The 27,845-nt window shown below is 43.8% G+C and overlaps 5 protein-coding genes across 5 annotated transcripts in view; 3 read left to right on the top strand and 2 right to left on the bottom strand.

Moving 5' to 3' along the window:
• The first annotated feature begins 1,672 nt into the window (after positions 1-1,672).
• LOC117901904 (60 kDa heat shock protein homolog 1, mitochondrial) lies at positions 1,673-3,447 on the top strand. Its single transcript, XM_034812870.1, has one exon. The coding sequence runs from the start codon at positions 1,688-1,690 to the stop codon at positions 3,380-3,382; it is 1,695 nt and encodes a 564-aa protein (XP_034668761.1). The 5' UTR covers positions 1,673-1,687; the 3' UTR covers positions 3,383-3,447.
• A 634-nt stretch (positions 3,448-4,081) lies between these two features.
• LOC117900166 overlaps positions 4,082-27,845 on the bottom strand; it is a 42,019-nt gene continuing 18,255 nt past the window's right edge. The window contains exon 3 of the transcript XR_004649266.1: positions 4,082-4,297. The gene's annotated coding sequence lies outside the window, so the exon portion shown is untranslated. The remainder of the gene's footprint in view (positions 4,298-27,845) is intronic.
• LOC117900164 (very-long-chain (3R)-3-hydroxyacyl-CoA dehydratase 3) lies at positions 5,169-7,022 on the top strand. The gene is made up of 4 exons (XM_034810406.1): positions 5,169-5,310; positions 5,384-5,741; positions 5,798-6,143; positions 6,211-7,022. The coding sequence occupies exons 1-4, from the start codon at positions 5,230-5,232 to the stop codon at positions 6,542-6,544; spliced, it is 1,119 nt and encodes a 372-aa protein (XP_034666297.1). The 5' UTR covers positions 5,169-5,229; the 3' UTR covers positions 6,545-7,022.
• Positions 14,336-15,813, top strand: LOC117900165 (ficolin-2-like). Its single transcript, XM_034810407.1, has 2 exons — positions 14,336-15,241; positions 15,568-15,813. The coding sequence occupies exons 1-2, from the start codon at positions 14,775-14,777 to the stop codon at positions 15,707-15,709; spliced, it is 609 nt and encodes a 202-aa protein (XP_034666298.1). The 5' UTR covers positions 14,336-14,774; the 3' UTR covers positions 15,710-15,813.
• On the bottom strand, positions 17,651-21,092 carry LOC117900162 (protein toll). Its single transcript, XM_034810404.1, has 2 exons — positions 19,822-21,092; positions 17,651-19,226 (listed from the first exon to the last, which is right to left on the bottom strand). The coding sequence occupies exons 1-2, from the start codon at positions 20,862-20,864 to the stop codon at positions 17,885-17,887; spliced, it is 2,385 nt and encodes a 794-aa protein (XP_034666295.1). The 5' UTR covers positions 20,865-21,092; the 3' UTR covers positions 17,651-17,884.

Genomic DNA, 27,845 nt, shown 5'->3' with positions numbered 1-27,845 from the left:
TATTATCGTTAATTTTATGTATATTTTTATATAATTTTAAAATGAGTAATTTTTCTCTCTATTTCGATTAAATGTAAACTTTATACTCGTCACATGTCCAATAATCTTGTCTGACAACCGAGGGGGTAGACATTCTCGGCGAAAACACACACAATCTACGAGCCAACCATGACCAGGACCAACAACAAAAATGGGAGCCAACATGTTCACGACAGAATGTTGGCGCCAGTGAAAGCAGAGAAAAAACGGGAGATACATGGAAGATGTATGTACATATGTAAGGGATAAGCGAGAAGACGCCCGCCAAGCTGTTCGGAAATGGCAGTAGGCTGAAATGGCACAGGGATGCCCGTTATGTTGGGCATTCAATGGAGGCTCAGTCAAACCTGAGACCGTTGCACAAACTTGTTGCACTCACTTTTCCGTTGCCGCTTTCAGCGTCATGCTGCTCCAAATTATGTTGCAGCTGGCTGGCTGTGGGGCCTACAGGCTGATGCTGTGCCTGCGGCTGCAGCTGCGGCTGCTCACTGCCGCAGTACTCCGCCACGCTGGGCACCAGCAGGACTCCAACCTTATTGCGTGCCACCTGCTGATGGGTGCGACGCCGACGAGCGGGCAGCATCATGCGATGTGCCACCAAAGCCATGATCAGCACTGAATATTAAGAAGCACTCGGCACAAATTTTGTTCGGGTATAAATTCGAAATTTTCTTCTATTTTCCCAGACGCACTGAACGGGAAAAACTGCGGAGGGAAAATCAGAGTCGCGTTTGCCTTAAGGAAATGCTCGACGCCAACTGAAAGACACCAAACAAAAAAAAGAGAAGAAAAAAAAGGAAAGGAAAACCTCGAGCGAACGAAAAACGAAAAGCGAAACTTTCAACGCACCGGAAAGAGGCGAAAGGAAATGTCCTGCAGGCTATCTCGCTCCAACCTATTGAAAGTGGGTTCGTATGGGTGAGTATCTGTGTGTGTGTGTGTGTGTGTGTGTTTGTGTACTAAACGCCGCATGTTTGATGAGTGTTTTGTTGTTGTTTCGTTTCGTTTCGTTTCGTTAACGTTGTTAATATTAATGTCGGACTGGCATTGTCTGCCTCTACATGGGTGTCTCTCTCTCTGTATGGGTCTGATGGCGACTTTCGTGCTTCCTGTTCAAGTGTCTGTGTGTGTGGTGCCTGTCTGTGTCTCTCTCTCTCTCTTTCTCTCTGTGTTTGTGTGGTAGTTTACCAACACGTGCACGCTACATTTAATAAACGAATCCCGAAAACAAGCAGGAAACATGGCACAAATGTAATATTTGTTGTTAAAATAAAATGACGACAAGGAAAACAAGTTGTAACATAATAAAATATATTAAGTGGAAAAGAACGAACTGCGCATACCCTTCAAAGTAGTGGAAAGAGTCTGCCTTAATCCATTAAGTCTCATATTAATTTGAGCTGATTAAAATCTGTTTCAAGCAATCATTTTAGATGCATTTTCGGAGTAGTTCTTCGAATAATTTTTGAGGCTTTTTTTGACGATTTATATTATTATATTTATTATTATTAAAACCCGAATTTAAAAATACAACAAAAATCAAAAGTAATCTCCCATTTATGGACTTCTTATTCAAAAGTAATTTGAAATATTTTTGATTCACATTCCCTTTTCTTTTTCGATTATAGTGACAAATTTATTTTGAGCAATGTTGAAGCGCTGTGGACGCGATGGACGCCGCTACTTGGTTGGAACTGTTCGCACCTATGCCAAGGATATACGCTTTGGGATGGAGGCGCGGGGACTGTTGCTGAAGGGCATGGATATCATGAGCAATGCAGTGTCCGCCACGTTGGGTCCGAGGGGCAGAAATGTCTTGATCGAGCGGCTCATGATTTCGCCCAGGATCACCAAGGATGGGATAACAGTGGCGAATAATGTCCAGCTGGAAGATCGACGCTGCAACATGGGCGCCCAGCTGCTGAGACACACCACCTCAAACACAAACAACGATGTGGGCGATGGCACCACCACGGCCACGATACTGGCCAGAGGCATGGCCAGCCAGGGACTGGAGGTGACCCGCCAGTGGCAGGTCAATGTCCACGCCTTGCGTGAGGGCATGCTCGAGGCATCGCGGGTGGTGTGCGAGGAGCTGCAGAGCATGTCCCAAAAAGTCGAGATGATCGGCGAGGTGGAGGCCGTGGCCACGATTGCGCTCAACGGAGACAAACGATTGTCGGGCATGATTGGCGACGCTGTCTTCGAGCTGGGCGAGGCGGGAGTGTTCTTGCTTAAGGAGTCAAAGAGCCTGAGGGATGAGCTCAAAGTGCAGGAAGGTGTCACGCTGCCGGAGGGCTTCGTCTCTCCTCTGTTTGCCAACCAGGGGAATGGCAACCGAGTGGAGTACAGCAATGTCCTGCTGTTGGCCACGCTGGCTAGCATTGAACGGCTGGATGACATTCTGCCCGCTCTAGAGTTGGCCAAGAGCAAAGAGCAGCCGCTGCTGATCATAGCAAACGATATTTCGGAAGAGGTGGTGAAGGCTTTGGTGGTGAATCAGCTCAGAAACTGCCTGCGAGTGTGCGCCGTCAAGGCGCCCAGCTACGGCTCGGAGCAGCGAGATCAGATGCAGGATTTGGCACTGGCCATGGGCGCCAATCTCCTAGAGAATTCCACTCGTCTGTCTGCAGTGGAGGGAGAGGACCTGGGAGTGGTGAGCGAAGTGATTGTCGACTCCAGCTCGACCCACCTACTCCATCCACGCATCCACAACGAGGACCAAGTGCACGCAAGGGTCCAACACATCAGAGCCCTCATGGAGGAGGCGATCACCGACGAGGAGGTGGACAAGCTGAATGAGCGCATGGGGCGACTCTTTGGCTATCTGGCCACCATTTACGTGGGCGGGGCCAACGATCTGGAGGTCAGCGAGAAGAAGGATCGACTGAATGATGCTCTCCATGCGGTGCATGGGGCCATCAGTGATGGCATTGTGCCAGGCGGCGGCACTGCTTACCTCAGATGCATTCCCGCCCTGGATGCGTTGCCCCGATCAGATATACCCGAGCACCAAATTGGGCGAGACATTGTCAGGAATGCTCTGCGCCTGCCCTGCTACACCATTGCCCGCAATGCTGGCGTCAATCCGGACGAAGTTATCCGCAAAGTGCTCGAGGGAAGCGGCAACTTTGGCTATGACGCGGCCGCAGGGGAGTACTGTGATCTCAAGCAGCGCGGCATTGTCGATCCCACAAGTGCCCTGCGAGCAGCCATGTCCGAGGCGGCAGGAATAGCCTCGCTGCTTGCCACAACGGAGGTGCTCATAACAGAGGAGCGCATCAGCCTAAAAGTGCCCAGGAATGAAGTAACCAAAGATCTAGCAGGACTCATTGGAATGTAGAAAGAAGTGGCAAATGCTCTTCCAAATTTAGCATGTATTTTAAAATAGGAAACTAAGTCATTCAAGGTGGCAGTTTACTTCCATTATTTACAGGGTACAACTCAGGGTATACTCCTTGCTAATGTATTTACTCCATCGCTCATTGTCGAATTCATAAATTGAACCTGCCACATGCAGTGGAAAGAGGGGCCCTTGCTGGACTTGACCTTAACCATTTGCTGCGTTTTGTTTGGTCGCTGGCAATAATAACTCGTAATGTTGAAAGGGACAGACAACAGTTTTATTTACGAGTATATAGATAGATATGTGCGTACTCGTATCCACGTCATTAGGCACAATTAAAGAGAGACAAGAAAAGCCATGCACGTACATACACATACGACACGGTGGCCCAACAAACTAAAACATCTGTTTGTTAAATCCCCACCTTACCCACAGCCCACACCTCACACACCAAGTAAATATGCATAATTTAGCCATGGATAATTTTGGGTTCTCTTTCATTTAGGGGTCGTTGTTCGTTTACCCATTAATACACTCAAAATTGCACTCTAAATAATGTAGAATATCGAAAATCTCACGTATGCATAAATAAAAATAATTTGACAAGGTGCCTGAGAACTTTGCAATGCTTACACGTTGGATCTTGTTCCAGTATATCAAAACTAAATAGAAATATGTAAAGAAAACTTACCTTTACACGGAGATACAGATACAGCTAAGCATATACACACACACACATTTATAGATAGATAGATAGATAGATGGGCGGCTCGATAACTAAATCTGGACAGACTCAAATGTCTAACGATTCTTGAGAAAGCGCAACATTTTGTTCCGCCCACGTCTGCGTCTTAGTCGGTGTCGGTGCCTGTGGTCGATGTGCAAAATGATATGGAAATGAGCGTGCGATGGCTGCAAAATAGATACAGAAGAAAATACTGGTCTGGATTAGCAAAGAGATTTCTCAAGACATAGCCACTGATATTTTACACACGTATGCCCCATTGTGATTGCTTTGGTAGTATTAGCAGCAGTTTTTGTTCCTAAATCCAATATATTGTGGACAGACAGCATATGCCTGACAAGTCGCCTTTTGTTTTGACAACGCCCACAACCATAAAAAAAGGAAGGAAATCCGGAAACAAGTCAAAACAAAAGAGGAAAAGTCACCAACACAACACTCTTGCAAGTCGTATATATGTCTATTGTGGAGTGGGTTGCTGGTTGTTGGTTCCTTTCTCTGTTTTTGCCATGTTGTGCGACTACTTCCGATTTTCGCGGTGGCGAAATCATAAATCAAAATGTCCGAATTCGTTGCACAGCGAAAGAGAATGAAAAAAGTTGATTGACTTTATGTAGTGAACATAATGTACACAACTGCCACATGGGAAGTACAGTACCCAGCCCAATTCATTAAATAAATGAGTTTTTGTAATTGCCGAGAATTTAAATTCAAATTCTCGCGGCAAACATATGCAATTAAAAGCTTTCAGCTGTATTTAATCATGTCAACGCAGTTAGCTTTCCACAGCTAGTAAATCAGCAATCGATTTGAGCAACTTTCGATAAGCGACAGTCGACAAATTCGGTATATAATGGTATATCCTATCCAAAAACAAGCCAACTCTCCGAATCTTAGGTCATAATTAATGTTTAAGTAGAACATCAACATCGCGAAAAACGATTTAAGACTACGGTATATTACGGTATATATTTAAAATGATATGGTATATTTTTTTATATTATTGAGAGTCTGACGGTATATTTTATCGATTAATCCGCGGTCACACTGATAACAACCATAACAAAACCAAATTATAAATGTTTAAATTTGTGCCAAGAAAATGGCACAATTAAGCCCCCTGGTGTATTGGTCACAGACCAAACAAACGCTGCAGCTGAAGGTGGACCTCAAAGATGCAAAGGTTCGTGGATGTGCGCCGCAAAGTCACTTCGCAGGCTGCGAAAAATCAATAATGTGCATCGAAATTTTCACAGGGCGCCATCGCGGACTTTTCGCCGGTGTCGGTTTCTTTTAGTGCAAGCGGTCATGGGGCTCGGGGTGTGAATACGTACAAGTTCGATCTGCACTTCTATTCGCTGATCGATGACGAGCAAGCCACGTTTGTGGTGAGCGACAACAAAATAGAGCTGCTGATAAGGAAACTGGAGCCGGCCTGGTGGCCCCGTCTTGTGGCCACTCCCCAGAAACCCCACTGGCTGAAGGTGGACTTTGACCGCTGGCGCACAGAAGACGATGTGGAACAGGAGAATGAGGAGGCGCCGCGAGATGTGCGACAGGACTACGAGAAGGAATACAACGACCTGCAGAGGCAAGAGCTCGGCTATGTCAAGGGTAAGTACGGATTGGAAAATTATATCACGAATTTTTCATACTGAAATGACTTACAGAAAAAACCAAAAAGGTTTACCTAATGTTCTACAACCTGGCCATGTTTGTGGGCTACTTGTATGTGGTGTCCGTCATGGGCGTGCTCTACTACCGCGATGGCTACAACAGTATAACTAAGACGTACGCCCATGTAGGAAATGCATTCAAATTTGTCCAACTGCTGCAGTACCTGGAGGTTATGCACCCGCTCTTCGGCTACACCAAGGGCAGCCCCCTAGTGCCATTCTTCCAAGTGTCGGGACGCAATTTCATTCTGTTTTTGATGATCGAATGGGAGCCCCGTATGCATGCCAAACCGGTGGTTTTCTATGTATTCCTCATTTGGTCTCTGGTTGAGCTAATTCGGTATGTGATCTGCTCTTCCAGTCCAGTGTTCGCAGTATCGCATTAATATTCTCTACTCTTTGTGCAGCTATCCATTCTACCTCAGTCAGCTGTTGGGCCGCGAGGTTGGCTTGCTCACCTGGCTGCGCTATACCATCTGGATACCGCTCTACCCCATGGGCATCGTTTGCGAGGGCATTATAGTGCTGCGAAACATTCCCTACATCGAGGAAACCAAACGCTTCACAGTGGAAATGCCCAACAAACTAAACATCACCTTTGACATGGTTCTCTTCCTGAAACTCTACCTCCTGCTGCTCATTCTGCCAGGCACCTATCTGGTCATGTCGCACATGTCCAAGCTGCGTGCCAAGAAGCTCGGAAGAGGTCGTGGCAAGCGCAGGCAGCTACACGCCGACTAGTTTACGCACTGCACTGTCAGGTGCACTGTTTCGTTCCTTTTGCGACAAGTCCATTTAGTCGTTATACCCTTGCAAAGGCTCTTCTAATGTAACGCACAGACAAGACACGACCATTCCCGACCGTTTAAATATACTCTCTCGTATGTATTGTTAATCAGGAGAACAACCCGAATTTATCTAGCCATGTCCGTCTGTCTAGATTTATGAACTTTTCACATTTTACTATTCATAATCTCGGAGAGTAGAGATTGTGTTTTTATATATTGATCATGGTGCCCATATCACAACACATATGTATTGAATTGTTATTGTAAACCCATCTGTCCAGACACTGAGAAACAATCAGATTTTTGGTTCATCCTGTCGTCCAGCTGCAAGGGTATTTGTACTTCGGCCCGCCGATGATATTTTTATGCATTTTTCTAGTTGCGTTTTAAAAAGCATTAAAAACCCAAAGAATTATCTATACGTATTCATTATTGATGGACATTAAAATTTTTCCTTCTTATTACAAAAATGTATTTGGAAGGAATTCATTGCTGGATTTATAGTGTGGGAGGAGATGTAATTCAAGGGTAGATAGACATGTGAAAACCACCTAAAGATAAGAATTAAATAATCAAAGAAAAGGCATACACATCAGTGGAGTGGCAGAGCAAAGCTTGATGTTTAATAATATATAAAACATTATCCACTGAAACTAAAGCGAATCCTACTAACTGGTAAGATAATAAATTATTGCACTTGTCGAGTTTTAAAGTGCAGAAAGTGCATTCCAGCGGCAATTTAAAGTCCTCAAGGCACGGAGCCAGTTGAATGGATTGATATAGCAGCAGCAGCTCAAATCATAGGTTTTATATACAAAGTTGGATTGTGTTGGTGCTGTATATGTGCATACAATATCTAAGCCGACATACCAATAGGCCACGTGCACTGAGTGCCAACATTCTGCTAGGCGCTGACTCGTCTGTGTTTTGTGCTGTTTGATGGGTAATCCAATTTGCACTCGAGAGCGATGCACAAGTAGCTGCTGATCCACTCGACTGGGAACTGGCTCTAACTTCAAGCTGGCACTCGTTTTCAGCTCCTCCTGTCTTTGTAATTTCGAGTGGCGGCTCGCATGCGGTCCAGTTATTATTTATGAGAAATATATAGCGTGAATAGACCTAGACCTTTAGCTCGCTTCCCCTCGAATTTCCCCTGTATTCGGGTCATCAATATGTAAGAAACGACTGCGACAGGAGCTCCTTCGTTACTCAAGTCTGATAAAGTGGAGTTCTAATGGACTTGAGGCAAGTGCAGCCAGCAATTGTCACCTGGTGGGGGCGAAACAAATGATCTCAGCCAAGACGAGCAATTAGTTCAGGCCTGCAGTGCAATTTGCAGCTTCTAATCTTCATTCCGGTTTGGGTTTTTCCATTGTATTATGGGGGAAAAACCGCAGTGCAGTGCACACGGAACTGAGCCAGACCGGGGTTAACACACGACTAATCACTAGCCACCGTGCGACGGGCAGCTAATAAACCACACGGAGGGCGAAGGCTGCCACTTGCTAATAAATTAGTTTTTGATTAATGCCGAGCACGGTACACTGCGGATTGATTCACGCGAGTCGAGGCAGCAGCAACTTGGGCTCCAATTCAGAACCAGACAAATGGTCGGTCTTATGCCACACGACGGCCAGCCAGAAGGGTCAGGGAAAACAGTGGCAAAGATGAGAGCGCTGCAGACGTCAGCAGTTGCTTGGAGTTATGATTTAGCGTCCTACTGTCCTCTCTTTTTGCTATCCACCCCCCTTTGCTGGGTGGGTCATTTATCAAGCACGCCACTGGCAGCAGCACTGGGCTTAGGATTGGTCAGTAATGCCAAGCACCAAAAAATATGAACAATTGGCCTAGCGTGAAGTGCACCCAATCAATGATAAGTGTCGGTACTGACTTTCCAATATATATGTATGTGGAAATTTAATCCAATAAATCTGTCAATCAATTTAATGAATTTAAGGCCAAACAAATGCAACAGTCAGTTGCGTTCTAGAAGATACTTTTTTAAAAACCGAAATCCCTGGTGGCAAATATGCTTAATTCGGACAGTGGACAGCCTTAAGAACAATGGGAAAACCCAGCCGAACCCAATCGCTGGACTTGTTAATGACCCTCTTTGTGTTGGACAAGGAAATGCATTTTCCGTGACGTGCCACATTGCACTACACTATGCAGTGAAACGAGCACTAATTGCAGAGTTCAGCCGCAACGAGGATACTGCCACACACACACACAACAGAATATGAAAGAGCTGGCAAATAAAATGCAATAAAATCGAATGTTACTCAATGCCAACGCCCACGCTCTCCCTCTCACAATGCAAGCATCAGCAAATAATATTCCGAATATCCAAAATACATACTCCCACATACATACATATGTGTATGAAGATTTGTGTGCTCAAGTGGCAGGGGACATCGTCAATGGAGCCACAAAATCACACTCCGGCCCAGCAATGATTTTTGGATTCACTTTCGACTCGTATTGGCTGTGGCGCCTGACTCAGCCAAGAGGGGGAACTGTCATTGATGCTCCCACAAACACATCAGTACTTGAGAGAGCCCCCGTTATATTTTCGGTCTACTCTAGTTCATCGACAAGCATCTTTAGTATTTGAATTTCTGCTAAGAGCAGCAGGGGAAAAAAAAACCGAGAAGGGACGTATGAGACGCTTCTTACGCGTCACAACTTTTATACCCGGAACTTAGTACTACATCTGCACCTTAGCGGTTATTTGTCAAATTTTATTTTTTCATCTGTCATCTACATCAACAACACTACTCACGCCAACACGCTCCTTTAGCTCGCCACCCTCCCCTAGAAACACACACTGCAGAGTCAGGGCAGAGTCGCGGCAGAGGCAGGGGCAGAGACGTGTCAGGGGCAGAGGCCATAAACTGCGCGAAGCAGAATGTGAATGAGAGAATGTGTAAAAAACAAATATAAGCTGCAGGACGGGGTGGGTTTGGCCACTGCAAATTAATTTATTCATTGTGGCTATAATAATGATCCAATCGGATCCCAATTTGGTGATCTGATAGATATGGTCATTCCCTACGGAATGGCGTTTTTAGTTTTCTGTTATCTTTAAAATTGATTTGGGAGGTTTTCGCCCTTTTGCGGGGGCGGAAGGGGGCGGGGCTCATTTTTGAAATACACTGGTTTCAGTGTGAGCATACAGCAGTCTGGTGCCAAAATTTGGTGGCTCTAGCTCTTATAGTCTCTGAGAACTAGCCGACAAACAAGACGGACAGAAGGACGGACGGACAGACGGACGGACGGACGGACAGACAGACATGGCTCAATCGACTCGGCTATTGATGCTGATCAAGAATATATATGCTTTATGGGGTCGGAGACGTTTCCTTCTGTGCGTTACATCCATTCACTTTGTGCACAAATACAATATACCCTATTTACTCTTCGAGTACCGGGTATAACTATTGGCCATCAGGCCACGTCGGACTCTTGGAAGAGGTCCGACCAACACAATTTTTCTATCGTTTCTTTTCACAAAAGTTATGATAAATGAAAAGCCATTTGAAACAGATGTTTGTGATAACTATTCAGACTCAGACTCACAATCAGACGCAGTCCCAGAGCTAATGCTTTGGCTTTCAGTTTATGAAAAATTAGGAAAAAATTATTATTTTATGGCAGCTTCAAAGTGTTGAGGCAGAAATCCATGGTCATTATTTAGAAGCTGCTACAAAAATTGAAAGCAGACTAACAAATATTGTAGAAAATACTTTACACTCCAGAGCTTATCAAGGTATCTCAAGGGTATCGATATTTTCCTATATTCAGTTAAGATATGGACATTAAACCACATGATGCCAAAACCATTTAAATAAGTAAAGTAGAGGCTATTACTACAAATAAGAACCATAAAAACGAGAAGGAATGCGAGACGCTGCGTACGCGTCACAACTTTTATACCCGGTACTGAGTCAGTATACTAGAGAATTTTGCAAAAAATAAAAAAAAAATGCTGCACGGGGTGGGCGCAGCCACTGAAAATTAATTTCATCATTCTGGCAATAATAATGCTCCAATCTGATCCCAATTCGGTGATAGATTTGGTGCTTCCCTACGGAATGGCGTTTTTAGTTTTCTTTTCTCTTCAAAATTGTGGCTGTGGGAGATTTTTGCCCTTTGTATGGGCGGAAGGGGGCGGGGCTCATTTTTTAAATACACTTGTAACAGTGTGAGCATACAGAAGTCTGGATGCAAAATTGGGTGGCTCTAGCCTTTTCAGTCTCTGAGACCCAGGCACTCAACAAAACCGACAAACGGACGGACAGACGGACAGATAGACAGACATGGCTCTATCGATTCGGCTATTGATGCTGATCAAGAATATATATACTTAATGGGGTCGGAAACGTTTCCTTCTGTGCGTTACATATGTATGTACATCCAATTTTCTCCATTAATACAATATACCCTATTTACTCTTCGAGTACCGGGTATAAAAATCAACTTTGGTTTGAGTAACTTAAACTCGATAAAAAAATGAACATTTTTTATTAAAGAACAATTGAGACAGCCCTTAGTCGATCTTTAAGATTCGACGTCTGAATGCATGTTAACGTTCCTTGCGGCACTTTTCGCTGGGCGTTTCGCCTGGGCTGCAGACTGGCACAAGCTTTGCCAATTCCTCTGAGCTTTCCGCACAACGCTTCAAGTGTCTCTTTTTCTTCGACTATCCATCGACTATCTTTTACCCCGGTTTGCACTTCTTCAACGCAACCGTTGACAGTACTTCGACATCTCGGCAGGCGTTGCAAAATTTAATTTTTGGCGGCTTGCACCTCAGTGGCTTGCCACCCAGCATCAGAGCAGTGAGGCAGTCCAACTGCAGCAGCAGCAACTTTGTGTTCATGTTGCAATTGAGAGAGGAATGATGGATTTAAAGGTAATAGGTGTAACACATTAACATCGTTCACGCATCATTAGTTCGGAATACTATTGAGACTTTTTAATTTTTTTTCGCGAAAACAAAGAAATTTGCAAGCAAAATCAAGTAAGCAAGTAATATCCACAGTGCGAGAGTAGGGGAACAAGAATAACTCGGGTTTTGTGGTGATCCTCTGCCTGCTTTTGCTGTTAGGTACATCCTAAACAGCCAAGTTCTAAACGGTGGAACAAAAAATTTAATTAAAATAGAGGAACAAGACAAAAAATTCAAGAAAAAGCCGGACAAATCTAGGAAAAGGTCGAACAAATCAAGGAAAAATAAAAAAAAATTACTGACCTCAGGGAGCAGGTTAAAATAATGTCTGGCGTGCTTGCTGAAAAATTGTATCAGCTTTCAAAAATAAATCAAACGACAGAATGTTTTCTGCATGGACGGTCGCTTCGACGGATGTGTGGACTTTGATCGAAACTGGAGGGACCTACAGAGATGGATTTGGAGACATCCGAGGAGAGTTCTTCATTGGTCTGGAAAAATTGCACTTGAGACTCAGGATATGTACATGCAACTCAGAAAATTTAATGGCAGAGACGTTTGTTTCACGAGAAAGGAGAATCCGGAATCTGGACAACACTAGCAAGTGCGTTGATCCCTACGAAGGTCCGTGGTGCTTCGGAATAATAGAAAGACATAATATATCTTCGACATGTGGGTGGAATTCCATGGGTTTTATTTCAGTTGAATTCGTTAAGTTATTGGAATAAAGAGCCTTGCTGAGCGGTAGTTTTTCCACTTGCCTTTTGACACTGGCCCACAGCGGAACGTTGGCCAGCGGCAGGACAGGCAATGAATCTTCAAAGACGCCGACAGACCCCATAGACCCCGCTCAACCCAAAAGCGTGACGGGGCGCGACAGACAAAGGCCAGGCAATTGTGTTGAACAAGGACCTAATGCTTTCTTCCCCTCTTTTTACTACTCACATATCCACATTTTCTCTTGTTGCTGGCTGAAAATTGGCTTGGCAGTGCAATGCCAGAGCCTGTGCCTCTGCTGGTGGATGACTTACATACATATGTATGTACATATGTATGTATGTATGTACATATGTACATAGTCCTCTATTCAGCTTTAAAGGCCAACGCAATTTCTGAAGTGGATAATTAAAGTTTGACGCTGACTGAATATATATTTAAGCTAGTCTATCGAACGAAAAAGAAAATAAATCATTGCTTTGATTTTTCAAGTGGCAAATATTTAAATGCGTGTCTGTTAATAATTAAATTTCAAGTGGAAAATATTTTGATGCGTGTCTGCAAATAATTAAATTTATTTACATAAATATTCACATCTTCGATAGTTAGCTCTCTGATAGGCGTTATTCATCCATTCAGACATGAAAGCAAGAGAAATAATTAAAAAACTCTCTTCATAGCGAAACAGCACAAATTTATTTGCATCTCTTTTTATACCCGGTACTCGAAGAGTAAATATGGTATATTGTATTTGTGGGGAATAACGGTTATATGTAAAGCACATAAGGAAACGTCTCCGACCCCATAAAGCATATATATTCTTGATCAGCATCCATAGCCGAGTCGATTGAGCCATGTCTGTCTGTCCATCCGTCCGTCTGTCCATCCGTCCGTCTGTCCGTCTTGTTTGTCGGCTAGTTCTCAGAACCTAAAAGAGCTGGAGCCACAAAATTTTGGCTCCAGACTGCTGTAGGCTCACACTGAAACCAGTGTATTTAAAAAATTAGAAACGCCCCCTTCCGCCCCCGCAAAAGGTCCAAAACCTCCCAAATCTACAATTTGAAAGATAAAATAAACCTAAAAACGCCATTCTGTAGGGAATGACCATATCTATCAGATCAAGAAATTGGTCCGAAAGGATCATTTTTATAGCCACAATGAAGAAATTAATTTGCAGTGGCTAAACCCACCCCGTCCGGCAGCTTATATTTGTTTTTTTTTCACATTCTCCTCTGCTTATGACACGTCTCTGCCTCTGCCGCGTCTCAGCCCTGACTCTGCAGTGTGTAGCTCTAGGGGAGGGTGGCGAGCTAAAGGAGCGTGTTCGCGTGAGTAGTGTTGTTGATGTGGATGACAGATAACGAAAAAATGTTAAATTTGACAAATAACCGCTAAGTTGCAGATGTAGTACTGAGTGCCGGGTATAAAAGTTGTGACGCGTAAGAAGCGTCTCACACGTCCCTTCTCCTTATTTACAAAAATGTTCAGCATTCTATTCAGAACTGCTGTCTAGAACCTGAACGGAATTCAGCAGAGAAGAGGTCTTCCTACGAGGCATCCAAAAATGTCAGGCATACAATTTTAATTAAAAATATGTACACAAAGTGACAAAATTATTAGGGACATAAATCAAAAAGGGAAAAAAAAGTCCCACAATATGCCATTCTTAATCCAGCAGAGACTTTTATTCTCAGTCCCCTACACTTTGCTAATTATTAATTCACAACTTAATTAAAATGTTGGTTGACTGTTCTTTTTATTCCCTGAACAAAAAAAGTTTAAAATAAATTTGTAAAAATTGTATGGCAGCGACCCCGCAATGTGATTTGTGTTTATAATCCTACATTATGTGGAACGAAAAAAAATAACAAAAATATATGTGTGCTTCGAAGATGCGTTCTATATAATAAATAATATAGAGCCCACAAAGAAAATTGTTTACTGACTTGATAGCTTGCAATCAAAAGCATGGCTTATCATGAATGTGTTATCTGTTCCAGGAATAAAATATATTATTAAATGAAAGAGAGAAATGATATTTTTAAATGGGCATCCGATCCATTTTACTCAGTATGGTTTTGACAGTGTGTAAGTCAGGGGAACATGAATAACTCGGGCTTTGTGGTAATCCTCTGTTGGCTTTTGATGCAAGGTAAATCCTCCCACGGCAACCTGGCGCAGGAAGTTGGCATCGCGGAGCAGTGCAATGGATATTGTTTCTCAGTTGTCAAGCCATTCCTCGATCATTGTGCCCAGCTGAAAGAGGCTGCCGATGCCAATAATAAGTTGAAGGATAAAATATACACATTGGATGGCACCATCAACAATTTGCAGAGCCAGTTACTAAACAGTGGAGCTGAAACTAAAAAACCTGGATGAAAAAATAAAGGAAAAGGACGAAATAATCAAGGAAAAAGCCGAAAAAATCAAGGAAAAGGTCGAACAAATCAAGGAAAAAGTCGAACAAATCAGGGACAAAGACACACAAATTACGGAGCTCAGAGAGCAGGTTAAAATGATGTATAGGGTGCTTGCTGAAAAAAATGATCAGCTATCAAAAATTAATCAAACGTCAGAGTCTTTATCTGGATGGACGGTCATTCAAAGGCGATTTGATGGAAGTGTGGAATTTAATCGAAACTGGAGGGACTACAGAGATGGATTTGGAGACCCCCGTGGAGAGTTCTTCATTGGTCTGAAAAAATTGCACATGATGACAGCAGCTGACCCTCAGGAATTGTACATAGATCTCGGAGATGTTGATGGCACTTATCGCCATGCCAAATACGACAACTTCATAGTGGGAAGCGAAGAAGAGAGCTTTGTTCTTAAATCACTTGGTAACTATTCGGGAAATGCAGGGGACTCCCTGAGGGAACACGAGAAAGAAAAATTCGCTACCGACGATCGGGACAGCCCTAATAAGTGCGTTCATAGTTACGACGGTCCGTGGTGGTTCAATGGTTCGAGTTGCGGGAAAAGGTAATCCGTGTTTTATGGCTTTTCATTTTAATTATACCCGGTACTCGAAGAGGAAGTAGGGTATATTTTAATTTGAGGTCGACAAATTTAATAGACAGAAAGTCTAATATTCTTGATCAGCATCAATAGTCATGTCTGTCTGTCCGTCTTGTTTGACTCCTGTTTCTCAGAGACTAAAAGAGCAAGAGTCGCCAAATTTTGAGTAAAGACTCATGAAATATCACACTGAATCAAGTTTGTTTCAAAATTTAGCCACCTCTGAGTACATTGTATAAAATATGTGACACGTACGATGCGTCTCACACGTCCCTCGTTTTCTATTTCAGTTCGTTAAATGGAAAATATTTCAAAGAAGGCATTGCCGATGGAAGAAATGGAATTTCTTGGGGCCACTGGAATATGTTTGATTACAAACTCTCATTGACTTTTGTGAAAATGACGATAAGGCCAAGAAGCCCTCTGACTTAAGTAATTATGCTTCGAAAATACGGTTAAAAGATCAACTTTGGTTTGAGAGAAATGTAAAATCTAAGAAATTTGCATTAAAGAACAATTGACAAAACTTATTACGATACACCCTAAAAATTGTATGGCAAATATATTTTTATACCCGGTACTCGAAGAGTAAATAGGGTATATTGTATTTGTGGGGAATAACGGTTGTATGTAACGCACAGAAGGAAACGTTTCCGACCCCATAAAGTTATATATTCTTGATCAGCATCAATAGCCGAGTCGATTGAGCCACGTCTGTCTGTCCGTCCGTCCGTCTGTCCGTCTTGTTTGTCGGCTAGTTCTCAGAACCTATAAGAGCTAGAGCCACCAAATTTTGGCTCCAGACTGCTGTATGCTCACACTGAAACCAGTGTATTTAAAAAATGTAAAATCTACATTCTATTTGAAAGATAAAAGAAATCTAAAAACGCCATTCTGTAGGGAATGACCATATCTATCAGATCACCAAATCCGATTGGATCATTATTATAGCGACAATGAAGAAATTAATTTGCAGTGGCTAAACCCACCCCGTCCCGCAGCTTATATTTTTTGTTTCACCTTCTCTCTTTCACACTCTCTTTCGCGCAGTGCCGTTCCTCTGCCCCTGCCACAGCCTTGGCTAAACCCAACCCATCCAGCAGCTTATATTAGTTTATATCTTATTCTCTCTGCTTCTGCAGTGTGCGGCCTCCACCTTTCGCGTTCCTCTGCCGGGACTCTGCAGTGTGTGGCTCTAGGGGAGGGGGGCGAGCTAAAGGAGCGTGTTGGCGTGAGAAGTGTTGTAGATGTAGATGACTGATGACTGATGAAGAAAAAATGTAAAATTTGACTAAAAACCGCTAAGGTACAGATGAAGTACTGAGTACCGGGTATAAAAGTTGTGACGCGTGAGAAGCGTCTCACACGTGCCTTCTCGTTGTTTTTAATACCGATCTTCTGTACATCTTCTGAACCTTAAGCCACATTCTACTACTACTACTACTACTACTACTACTACTACTACTACTCCATGAGGTACAGCAAGGAATAACAAAATGAATATTTTATAAGACCTGCAATCAAAACCATGGCTTATAATGCTTGTGTTATCAGTTTTAGGAATACTGTTAATTTATAAATAAAGAGAGAATTGATATCGAATCCCTTTCACTCAGTTTGGTTTTGAATCTACAGTGCGAGAGTCAGGGGACACCTGAACAACTCGGGAACAACTCAGTAGAACGGTAACTAAAAACAAAAAAAAAGACGATCAAATGTAAGAAAAAATCTACCAAATCATGGACAAAGACGAACAAATTATGGGTAAAATTATGTCTGTGATGCTCTGAGCGTCCGCCTGGATGGACGTTGATTCAAAAGGCGCTTCGACGTATGTACATACGTGTGGACTTTAATCAAAAGTGGACGAACAACAGAGATGGATTTGGAGACATCTATGAAGATTTCTTCATTGCTATAGAAAAAGTGAACAAGATGACCTTAGCTGAGACTTAGCTAATTATACATACAACGCCGAGATGTTAATGCCACTTATCGCCATGCCAAATACTACTTAATCGTGAGAAGCGAAGAAGAGAAATTTGCCATTAAATCACTGGGCGAATATTCGGGAAATGCAGGGAACTCCCTGATGGAATACTAAAAGGAGAGTTTCCTACCATCAATCGGGACAACACTATCAAGTGCGTACCAAATAAAGGAAAGCGGTAAAATGCAATGGAATTTCTGGGGGCCACTGGAGTGGGTTTGATTACAGACTATCATTAAATTTTGTAAAAATTATGATAAGAGGAAAAAACCAGTAGACTTAAACTTAATATTGCATAATGAATGTTGAATAGATTGTATAATAACTATCTAGCGATGTGACTGGTGTTTATTCATTTAAAAGTAGCTTAAAATATATTTGTATTATTATTATTATTTATATAAATGATTTGTTATCACTCGACGTCATTTTCTGTGAAAATCAAACGAATAGAATCTCATTTTGGGATACAGGTTCAGGGTATTCTCCAAGCTTTTGTCACAGTCTACAGTCCTCGCGTGGAACTGATGACTCTCTGGATCGGTGGGGGAAGAAACGCTCATTAGGACCCACGTAGAGCAGCCACAAAGTACAGTAAATGTGTACATGTCCAATGCTCAGACGAGCGGGCCTGCGTGTTTCTTTTGGCCCTTGAGGACGCGTCGATTGTGGGGCAGGGCGTAGCAGAGTTTGCTCCAGAAGAGCGGATCGCCCCACTTGAGGTAGGTGTTAAGCTTGAGGTAGGCACGCAGCTCGCTGTCGATGCCGTTCATGTTGTCTAGCTCCCTGTAGAGGATGATGATAATGCGCTTGCGCTTGTCCTGCAGCGTGGCCTGGTAGGCGATGCGGAACTCCATGCGTGCCCACACTGAATCGATGAAGTGTTGCGACAGGACGATGATCACCCGCTTGGAGTCGTCGACGGTGCGCACGATCTGCTCCGGTATGCAGTCACCCACCAGCCAGTCGCGATCGTGCAGACATATGCGGAAGGGATGTGGCCCGCTTTCCAGCTTGGGCAGCAACTTGCTAATCAGCTCCTCGTCCTTGTGCGAGTAGGAAATGAACGCGTCGTAGGTCTTGTCCTTGTCCAGCTCCTCCTCGGAGACCCACCACAGGCACAGATTGTTGTTGTACAGCCAAATCTTAAGCTCCATCTGGAACATGAGGTAGAACACGCTAATCAGACAGACGACAATCACCAGGCCGCCCACAATGCAGCTGATGAGCAGCACGTACGAGGGGCATAGCTCAAAGGCGTCCATCTGCTGCAGAGCCTTGTTCTGGCGACTGCACTGCAGATCCCCAATGTCGTCTACACGCTGGGGACTCGTTCGCACAAAGAAGAGCAGCGGCAGGGCGTCGCAGTCGCAGATTAGCGGATTACCCGACAACGAAATGGTCATCGAGTTGTTCTCCTGCTGCAGGAATGTGATGAACTCCTCACTGACGACACTAATCTGGTTGCGGCGCACATCCAAGTAGCTCAGATTGACGGGCAGCTGCGCTCCCGTGCCCAGGCTGGTAATCTGATTGTCGCCCAACAGCAGGGCACTGACATTGGCATAGCCTGCATGCTGGCTGGACGCAGGCAGATGTGTCAGACTGTTGTTGCTCACCTTCACCACGGTGCTCACGAGCGTTGTGTGGGGTAGGACGGGCAGCTCCGCGAGGCTGGTGCCTCGACAGTCCACGATCAGTTTGCGTGAGTTTCGCTGCACCCAGCAGATGCAGCGCTGATCGCACTGCCATTCCTCCGACTTGTACTGGCACGTCTCATCGTTGGTGCATACAATCGCCTCAAAGCTCATCACCAGCGTAGCTCCATAGAACTGGGTATTCGTCATGTCAATAAAGTTTAGGCTGCGCACATCCCTGAACACACTCGGCGACAGGGCAGTCAGTGAGTTTTTGTTCAAGACTAACACATTTAGCGAGGTGAGTGGAATAAATATTGTGCTGGTAGGGGAGTGGAGATCAAGTAGGAATTAATACAACGGATTGATGTGTGTATTCTTTTGTAAGTGGTTAATGTTTGCTGTGATCTGTGTGCTCTCTCTCTCTCTCTCTCTGTGTAGATATATGTCTATCTACCTACTTCCTGTTTTCACTCTTTAAGTGTGAGGATTTATCGCTCATTGCTATGACACATACATAGATAGTGTTTACATAGCTAGAAGTGTGTATTGGTGCGAGTTGGCTCTAATCAAAATAATTCTGCTACAACTAAAGAAAAAAGTTTTAAATAAAATACTTTAGAGTGGGGGCTGGGTAGCATCGATGGAGCTCTGATAGCACACCATTCGACTGTCTTGGGAGACACGGAATACTTGATTGAGCTATCGCTCTGCCCCAGCTGATAAGAAATAGCAGCAGCCAGCGCCAGCAGCAGCAGCGACAGAGCCTCTTTGTTTTGATTAATTACTCTGGCAGTAGAAACTTCTAAAGTTGAACCCTATCGAGGCGAGAGGTAGGGCCATCTTTTAATCAGCAGAGCACAGCACAAGCATGTGACAAATGAGGCAAAAGCAAGAGAGCAGCGCCCATAACCCACCTTGATAAATTCGTGAGTCTATTTTTGGATAGATCCAACACTGTGAGATTTCCCAGGCCATAAAAGACCTGTTCGGAGAGCCTGCTCAGCCCGTTACAGGAGAGGTCCAGTACGCTCAAGTTCGCCTGATCTCCGAACAGTTGTCCCGGCAGCGATTCGAGATCGTAGTTGCCATTGATACGGATCAGACGCAACTTTTCGCTGCCTCTGAACATTCTTCTGTTGACATGGCCGGTGGCCTGAAATAGACGCACCTCCGCCAACTGCTTCATGGAGCTGAACAGATGCGGCTGCAGCTCGTCGTTGCGCCCACGTTGGGGATTCGTCAGCTGCAGGCTGAGATTGCGCAGCTGCTGGAGCTCACGCAGCAGCGGTGCCTGGAACTGCACCATGCTGGGACTCTCAATGGTCAGCGTCTCCAGGCTACCTGTGACCGAGGAGAGCAAATTGCCCGGCAAAAACTGTACATTCACAGAGAGATCCAGATCGGTGAGGCTGTCAAAGGCCCCGAAGATCGTTTCCTGCAGCTGCTTGACATCGCTGACAAACTTGAGCTTCTTCAGTCCGGGCACAGCGCCAAACAACCACGTTGAGATGTTGCCCGGAGCGGCGGTGCTATCCAGCTGATCGGGTGCATTGAACAGATCCTTTGTGACCACCGTCTCCGAGGTGCGATCGCGAAAGCGCATGGTAGTCACCGTCTCCACTCCGAGGCCGTCCAACAGATCCTCGATGAAGTTCTCCGGCCAAAAAATGTACGCGTCAAACTCGATCTTTACCAGCTCGGTGATGTTGAAGCGCGGTAGCCAGTGCAGGCCGTCCACGGCGTAGTAGCTAACGTAGAGCGAGGCACCCAGCTCGGACATCTCCAGCAGCAGGGCGTACTCGTCGGGGCAGTGGAATCGCACCACATTAGCCTCGGCCGCGCAGCTGCACTGCTGGTCCACCTGCTGGCAGAACGTTGGCAGCGGTATAATTTGGCTCGCGGTGAGTCTACATGAAACGGCCCACAAGAGCCACACAAACCACACACATTTGAACATTTCTTAAGCACTTTGCACCACTATATAAATTGGCATTTATTGTTGATGTTTTTTGTTGATTGTTACGCGACGCGACCGTGCAAAGAGGCGACAGAGACGTTTGAAGTTGGGTGAACTCGGCAACGTTTCGACTATGACTAAATCACAGCTGTTTTGGGTTGCCAGTACCAGCAGTCGGCCCAGGTGATAACGCGCCAATTGGCCGCTCGGTTCGTAGTTGTTTTTTTTTTTTGTTAACAAACTCTTATCGTATGCTGCTTCGTATCGGAGTCAACATGGAAGTCGCCGCCTGCCATGTGAGCCCACAGCCAATGCCAACGCAAACATCAAACTAGGGATGGCCACAGCCAGTTGGCTGAGCGATTTATATCTGAGCAAACTTTGACCTTAAATCGAAAGCGAAATCCCATAAGACCACCGCGAGTTTTACCAAGAACTTAAACAATCAAATGATGCAAAATGACAATTTTGAAAATTGCTTCACTTTTTTGCATAACAAATTAAATGAATTAATTTTGTTTATGTTTTTGCCATCTCTAATCGAATTTTATAAAATTTATTGCACATCTTAACTGCTTAAGCAGCAAATCGATGATTTATTTGAAAATAACCAACATAATTTGGCAATAATCCTGACGATCTCAGCGACAGACACATCACTTGCCCCCGCCCGATAACAAGCACAGAACTCATTAAAAATTGTTCAAGCTCAAAATGCCATCAAGTTAATGGTCGTCTTGTGTTTTTTCGGCAAACTTATAGAGTCATAAAAGCAGCGCCCAGCAAACAGCACCGCGAGCGCCGATTACAAATTGTTTATATTTTTTGTTAGTGTTCCTTACGCCGAGAAGTTCGTTGATAATTTTATTATCAGGCAAAGCACGGTGACTTTTAAGTATTTGCGAGCTATAAATGGCACGCATGAGTCAATTGAATGGCCTACAATTGATGTACCAGAAGTGCACACGCAAAAAGTGTGGCAGACTTTGGGGCAGCCAGTGGATATTATTTTCCCTGTGTAAATTATAATAAATTATCTTTAAATTCTTTTTGAAAGAACTAAATTGTAGCTATTAAATTGTGAGTTTTAATAGACATTCATTGAAGAGGCAAACAATACTTAGGGCCAAGGCACACCTCCTCTGCTGTGCTGTCTGTCACGCATTGGCCTACTTTGAGAACCACCCTCCCCCCCCGTGAACAGCTGTGCGGCCACCCACGCCGTGTCTGTCTCTGTCTCAGGTGCCATGGCATCTGGAAGGGCGGCCAGACACTGCCACGCATACTTGAAAATAAATAAGCCCCTTTTCGCACTGGGCCAAGTCAATCAGGGCTTCTGTGTCGGCCTTGAACCCGCCAAGGACATCCTTTGGTTCTTATGGACTCTTCTGGCTCATTGTCGAGCTGTCAAATTTGAGCCAAGTTGTTCATAATTTACGGCACGTTGGCACGTTGGCGGCTCAAACTCAATTAAATAAACAGTTTTTGCTCTTTTGCTCTTCGTTCTGGGTCATTGGGCGCAACTTTTGCGCGGCATTTTGATTGGGAGAGCCCCCCGAAATGCAGCAACGCCAGAGGACACACATCAAAAGTGACCTTTTGGGGGCTGCCTGGCTGGCTAAATGTGAAAAGGCAAACACAATTACACGCCTAATTACACAGATACGAAGATGCGAAGTAGCAAGGCAGCACATAGCCCCCACACAGACACACACACATACGCACTGTCGCTGGCACTACGCATACGCACATAGGCACAGTGTCACACCTCTTTGGCCTACACATAGGGCCGTTTTGTGTGCCCATTTTCCACCTCTCTGCACCCTTAGAACCCCACGCAACATCTATGACAGAAATGCATAAAGTGGAACCACTTTCTCCTGATGAACTGGAACCTCTAAATGGTTGCTAAGACTTTCTGTTAGTCTTTTTAGTGAACAAAACTAAAGAATTTAAAACATTACAAAACAGAGCGGAAGACAGTTTTAGCATGGAAGTAATTGTTTTCATTTCTACGATAATTTCTATGGAATTTGTACTGCTTTTCCGCTTGTAACTTGATTGGCGATTATCAATATTGTTTAGAAATTATAGCAATGGTCACTGAACAAATTGTAATATTTAAAAAATATTTATAACCAATTATAACCACTAAACGTTTAATGTCTAGCTCCATTCGGCCATACAATTTTAGAGCTTGTTCGTTCCCTGGCCACTGCCCCGCCTCGAAATGCACTCATATTCAGTGTGTTTTGTCTCGCCCTGGACACTCGCCACGAGCTGTGGACATGCGGACATGCTATCCATGCGTTTGCATCTGTGGAGCTAAACACCCAAACGGGATGCTGCTGCTAAATGCCAGTGGGAAAACAATAGAGCCTCTGACTTTTAACTTTTGGGGCCCTACAGCCTGCAAATCATCGAGAAACAGTTTTTGATCTGCTAAATGTTAATGAAGAGACAGATACATCAATCAGTGCTGGATTTAAGCAGCAGTTAAAAGGGCATTTCTCCATAAATGTCAACACTAAATTAACGCAAAACACAACCACTCAGAGTCTCATAGTCTCATAGAAGACATTATGTGGGCTAATTTGTGAGTGTCCAGAAAGTGGCAGTAGCAGGATTCAGAATTGTCTGTCAACTGTCAGCAAATCAAACTGTCAGCTAATGCATTTGTGATGGCAGCTGGGGGATTGGCCACCAACCTACATGACATTTGGCAAATTGTATGAACGTCCGCCCCAGCAGGAAATGCATTTTGGTTAGCACATTGCAAATTAAATCAAAATATACACAGAGAAATGACAACGGATAAGCTGTGTGGGATAAACATCGGCAGCAGGCAGCCAGCCAGCAATGACAATGCCATTTAGGATATGCTTTTCTTGCAGTTTTTGCCAACGCCAACCGCAAATACCGGCACTGCTCGGCACTGCCAAAAGCAATTTTTAGCTGAGTGGCTTTCGGGTTTCCGTCTGCAAAATCAAATCAAATCTACTCCGACAAAAATGGAGAGAATGCCAGCGAATAAGAATGGTGAGCAAGATCAACTTTTAGCAACAAATCAATACACTTTTGTGTTTTGTTGCCAGATTGCCAGATTGCCAGGCTGATAGGCAACCCCAACGAAATGTGCAACGTTGCGTATGCGAAATCTGAGCATATTTGTGAGTGAAGTCAACCAACAACCCGAACAAGTACAATTTGTTTTCCTACTAGGGTTTTAGAGCATGCAAAAGCACACACAAAATGCACTTAAGTCGGGCTGCTGGGTGTACGGGCGGGCTGGAATTGGTAGGTAATAGAAAATGCAAAAGGGAATCGCATAAAGTGGAAACGAATGCTCGGCACTTGTCTTGTCGCAAAATTTGTCAAGATTCACAAGAACTTTAACATGGAATTTACTCGACTTTACTCGACATGAAAGCATCTCTTGTGCCATGGGGTAGCACTTTTAGTACTGTAATGTAATTTCGTTTTGTTATCCTTTAAATATTTAAATCATTCTATTTCTAGTGTTCGTTCGGCAAACAACTTTTTTTTTGAGTTCAAAATTTTCAGTAACTTTTTTATAATATTCAACACAAAACTGAAGTATCTGGTCAATGCGGATTCATCTCTGTGACCAACCAATATCGCTGTAGCGATTAAATTTAAAAAAAAAAAAATATTTAAATATTTTTCAAGAATTTAAAGCTCCAACTTTAATGTACCAAAACAGTCAGTCGTTTGAAACATTATGTTAAATTTATTGTATTCCAAACTGAACTGGAAAAACCCATTTTTAAGGCTAAGCCCCCCCTTGGATTTAATCGGTGACATCTCATTTCTCATTGTGTCCCCAGCCCAGCCTTATACATATGTACATATGTATGTATGTATACTGAGCGTACGCCATGTCTGCCACAGCCTCTCTGCCACTGCCACAGCTTCTCTGCCTCCTAAATATCCCACATGCTGCCGTGCCATCCTCCACGTGCTGGGGCCAACCTCCTGCACCTCCTGCACCCACTGCTCTGCGTCTCTGCTTGCGTCACATTAAATGGCAAAATTGTCAAAATGCCGCAACAAATGGCGACCGTGGCACGTCCGGTTATTGTTGCTGTTGCTTTTTCCTTGTGTTTTCCCCGACATTTTCGTTATTTTTTTCGAAGGCTGATGGCTCTTTGTTGTAGGTGTTTGCTCCCGGGCACTGTGGGAAAATGGAAGAACCAACTGCATCCATGTGTGTCGTCCGTCGTCCGATTGTTGTTCCAGTTTCTTGCCTCCGGGTGCTGTTGTCCCCATTGTCGTGTGTGCAACAGTAGAAAATGTCGTCAACATTTCTTCTTGTTGTCCTTTGTCTTCAGTCTACAGGCAGCATCTACATATATATAATGATTGCATTTTGTAATTTCTGCGCTAAATTAAACGCTGCTTTTGGGCAAATTCCTGATCGATGTCAAGATTGTTCGGCATTATTGGTCATTTTATTTTGCAGTGCCGGTCCCAATTAAAGTTGTCCCAATTAAGTTGTATTAAAGTAAAGTATTTTTCTTTTATTTAAAGATGATTCTTCCAATAGAACAACCCTAAAAACCCTTTTTTTAGATGCAATCCAAACTAATTTTACTGTTTTTATGCGCTGACCGCAATAAGACAATTATCCAAATGTATTCAAACTGTCGCAAATACCTGCCTGCATCCCAAGGACATTCATGTGAATGAAATATGCTCGAAATTAAACAACCGCTAAAGGAGAAGTCTCTTTTTCCGCTGCTTCTTTTTATCCCGCATATTATTTGGTTGCAGCTGCAGGCGGTGCAGCAGCGCAAGTGTTCGAATGCAACGGGGCATGAAGTAACTACGACAAAATTGAGAAAAAAAATCCAACTGCAACGGCAGCAGACAGCAGGAAATAGGAGCAGCAACAAATTCGACAGCAAACAGCGTGAAAAGAAAAGCTAAAAAAACGAGAGAACGAACAACAAGAAGGAAAAATATAAATAAAAAAATAAAAACTACGAAATGCCAGGGCAACAAAGTTGCAAGTTGAGTTCAGCAAACAGCGCACAGCAGGCAGGCTCTATGTACACATATACAAGTGAATGTATATGTATATTTGTCTATATGCATTCTAAATCCTAGTATCCAAGTATCTGCAGCTGCAGTCTCTGGCACTCCTCTACCTGTGGCGCACTGAAGATAGAACTGGCTATGGAGATCAACAGAGAAGGAGAGGCCAAACTTGTTCAAGTGCTGTTGAGTCGCTCCTCTCTCTCTGTCTCTCTCCTACAGTTTTTTCACCCGTACTTTTTATTTTTCATCCTTTTTGGAGCCAAGTTTAAACAACTGCAAGGGACAAGCCGTCATCCAGCGGATGCTTGGGGGTAAACTTTTTACTTAAAATTCGACAGGCAGAAAATAATAATAATAATATTGTGCTTAAGCATCGGACCGGACCGTCCGACATCCATCTAATTCTCCTTCATCCAAGTTCTGCTGCTGCTGCGAGTTCTGTAAGGTCAAGACGAAAAGGAAACTCTTGCCAGCTGCTGGGGACAATGGACAATGGCAGCAAATTAATGCTTTTTGGGTGAGTCTTACAGAAAGGGAAGTACGCCGAGTACTTTTACAGATAGTATTAGGGATAAATCTAAGTTTACAGCCTTTGGCATTTATGTTTATCTGATTATCATTTTATTCGTACAGTGATAAATGCAAATGCTTCTACACATTTGATTTGCAGTATGTATCATCAACACATATATAATGCAAAAACTTTCCCTATTTTTTGCTAATTCCAGTTAAGCAGACCTCTAACTCCAGTGTACAATACACACCAAACCTCATGGAGTTGCCTTGACTAGATTACTTTTTGCAGTTTACCCAAAACAACTGCAGCGCATAAATTTAGCAAGAGCACACAAGAATGTGTGTATGTGTGTGTGCACCTTTCAGTCAGCTGCATCTTTGCCATAAGCCACGGCAAGTTGCACGACATTCGGTGCGTGCCGTAGACCCCGGATCCCGAGCTGCCTTTCACTCATTTTGCATTCAACATTTGGCATGCGCTCAAGTGAAAAGCAAACATACAATAAATTATAAGCGCCCACACACAGTGCCACATGCCACATGGCATGCCCCGTGCAACTGCAGTGCTAGTGGAAATTAATGAGACGTGAGCAAAAAAGTGTATCATCTCCTCACCGCATAAATGCCTCAACTTACGCAGTTTAGCAGCTGCATCATTCGATTCAGCGAACTGCAACAGAATTCTCACTGCAAAAATTTCACATATGAGTGGGCCACAAGGATGTGAGCTCTGGGTTCTATCTGGGAAACAATTTTGGGGAATTCGTATTAGGCCAGGAAGCAGCAGAGAGAAAGTTATTTCCGCAGCTGCGAAGAATCATGGCGAAGTTTTCTGTGCGCTCGTTGGCAAGGGATTTGAACTAATGACCTCCGTGTGCAGTGCAGAGTTATCAACTGTAAGATCTATCAATATTGTTCAAGCAATTCATTATCGAGGTGTACTCTCGCGCACATATTCAAAAGATTCTCCTAATTATTAACAGTTTTACACACATTCTCAACATTTTCCTTTCCCCATTTCATTTCCTAGCTACGGGCAAACTTTTTTTCGCCAATAAATAAAGGCAAAAAAGTTTGTACAACTCTTCCCAATGTGGGTAGGAGATAGCAACTAAAAGCTAATCAACGTCAGCTTAATCATTCTCCCTATAATAATCATCAGGAGCGGCAGCAGCAGAGGCAGTGGGAGACACCAGCAGCAACTCCGAATGCAATTAGCTACGACAACGTGAAACTTTGCAGCTTTTCTCCCACATTTTTCCCCATTTTCCCACCCAACCACTCACACACTCGACTGCCTAATTAGGAACTTTTTCCACATAGATAGAGAGGCGGGTAGTCGCTCAGCTACTTACTTTGTTATATAATGGCGAGAAGTGCCCCGGGCGGTGCATGAATACTCGT

The sequence above is a fragment of the Drosophila subobscura genome, chromosome U, assembly GCF_008121235.1.
Source record: "Drosophila subobscura isolate 14011-0131.10 chromosome U, UCBerk_Dsub_1.0, whole genome shotgun sequence".
NCBI classification, from domain to species: domain Eukaryota; kingdom Metazoa; phylum Arthropoda; class Insecta; order Diptera; family Drosophilidae; genus Drosophila; species Drosophila subobscura.
This window is presented reverse-complemented; position numbering and strand designations above follow the sequence as displayed.

Excerpts from the sequence above, each read along its gene's own strand:
- LOC117900164 (XM_034810406.1), top strand. The coding sequence starts at position 5,230 with ATGGCACAATTAAGCCCCCTGGTGTATTGGTCACAGACCAAACAAACG. Across the intron at positions 5,742-5,797 it reads AGAGCTCGGCTATGTCAAGG|AAAAAACCAAAAAGGTTTAC; the intron begins GTAAGTACGGAT and ends AATGACTTACAG. Across the intron at positions 6,144-6,210 it reads TCTCTGGTTGAGCTAATTCG|CTATCCATTCTACCTCAGTC; the intron begins GTATGTGATCTG and ends CTCTTTGTGCAG.
- LOC117900165 (XM_034810407.1), top strand. The coding sequence starts at position 14,775 with ATGATGTATAGGGTGCTTGCTGAAAAAAATGATCAGCTATCAAAAATT. Across the intron at positions 15,242-15,567 it reads GGTTCGAGTTGCGGGAAAAG|TTCGTTAAATGGAAAATATT; the intron begins GTAATCCGTGTT and ends TTTCTATTTCAG.
- LOC117900162 (XM_034810404.1), bottom strand. The coding sequence starts at position 20,864 with ATGTTCAAATGTGTGTGGTTTGTGTGGCTCTTGTGGGCCGTTTCATGT. Across the intron at positions 19,227-19,821 it reads AGACTCACGAATTTATCAAG|CACAATATTTATTCCACTCA; the intron begins GTGGGTTATGGG and ends CTCCCCTACCAG.
- LOC117901904 (XM_034812870.1), top strand. The coding sequence starts at position 1,688 with ATGTTGAAGCGCTGTGGACGCGATGGACGCCGCTACTTGGTTGGAACT.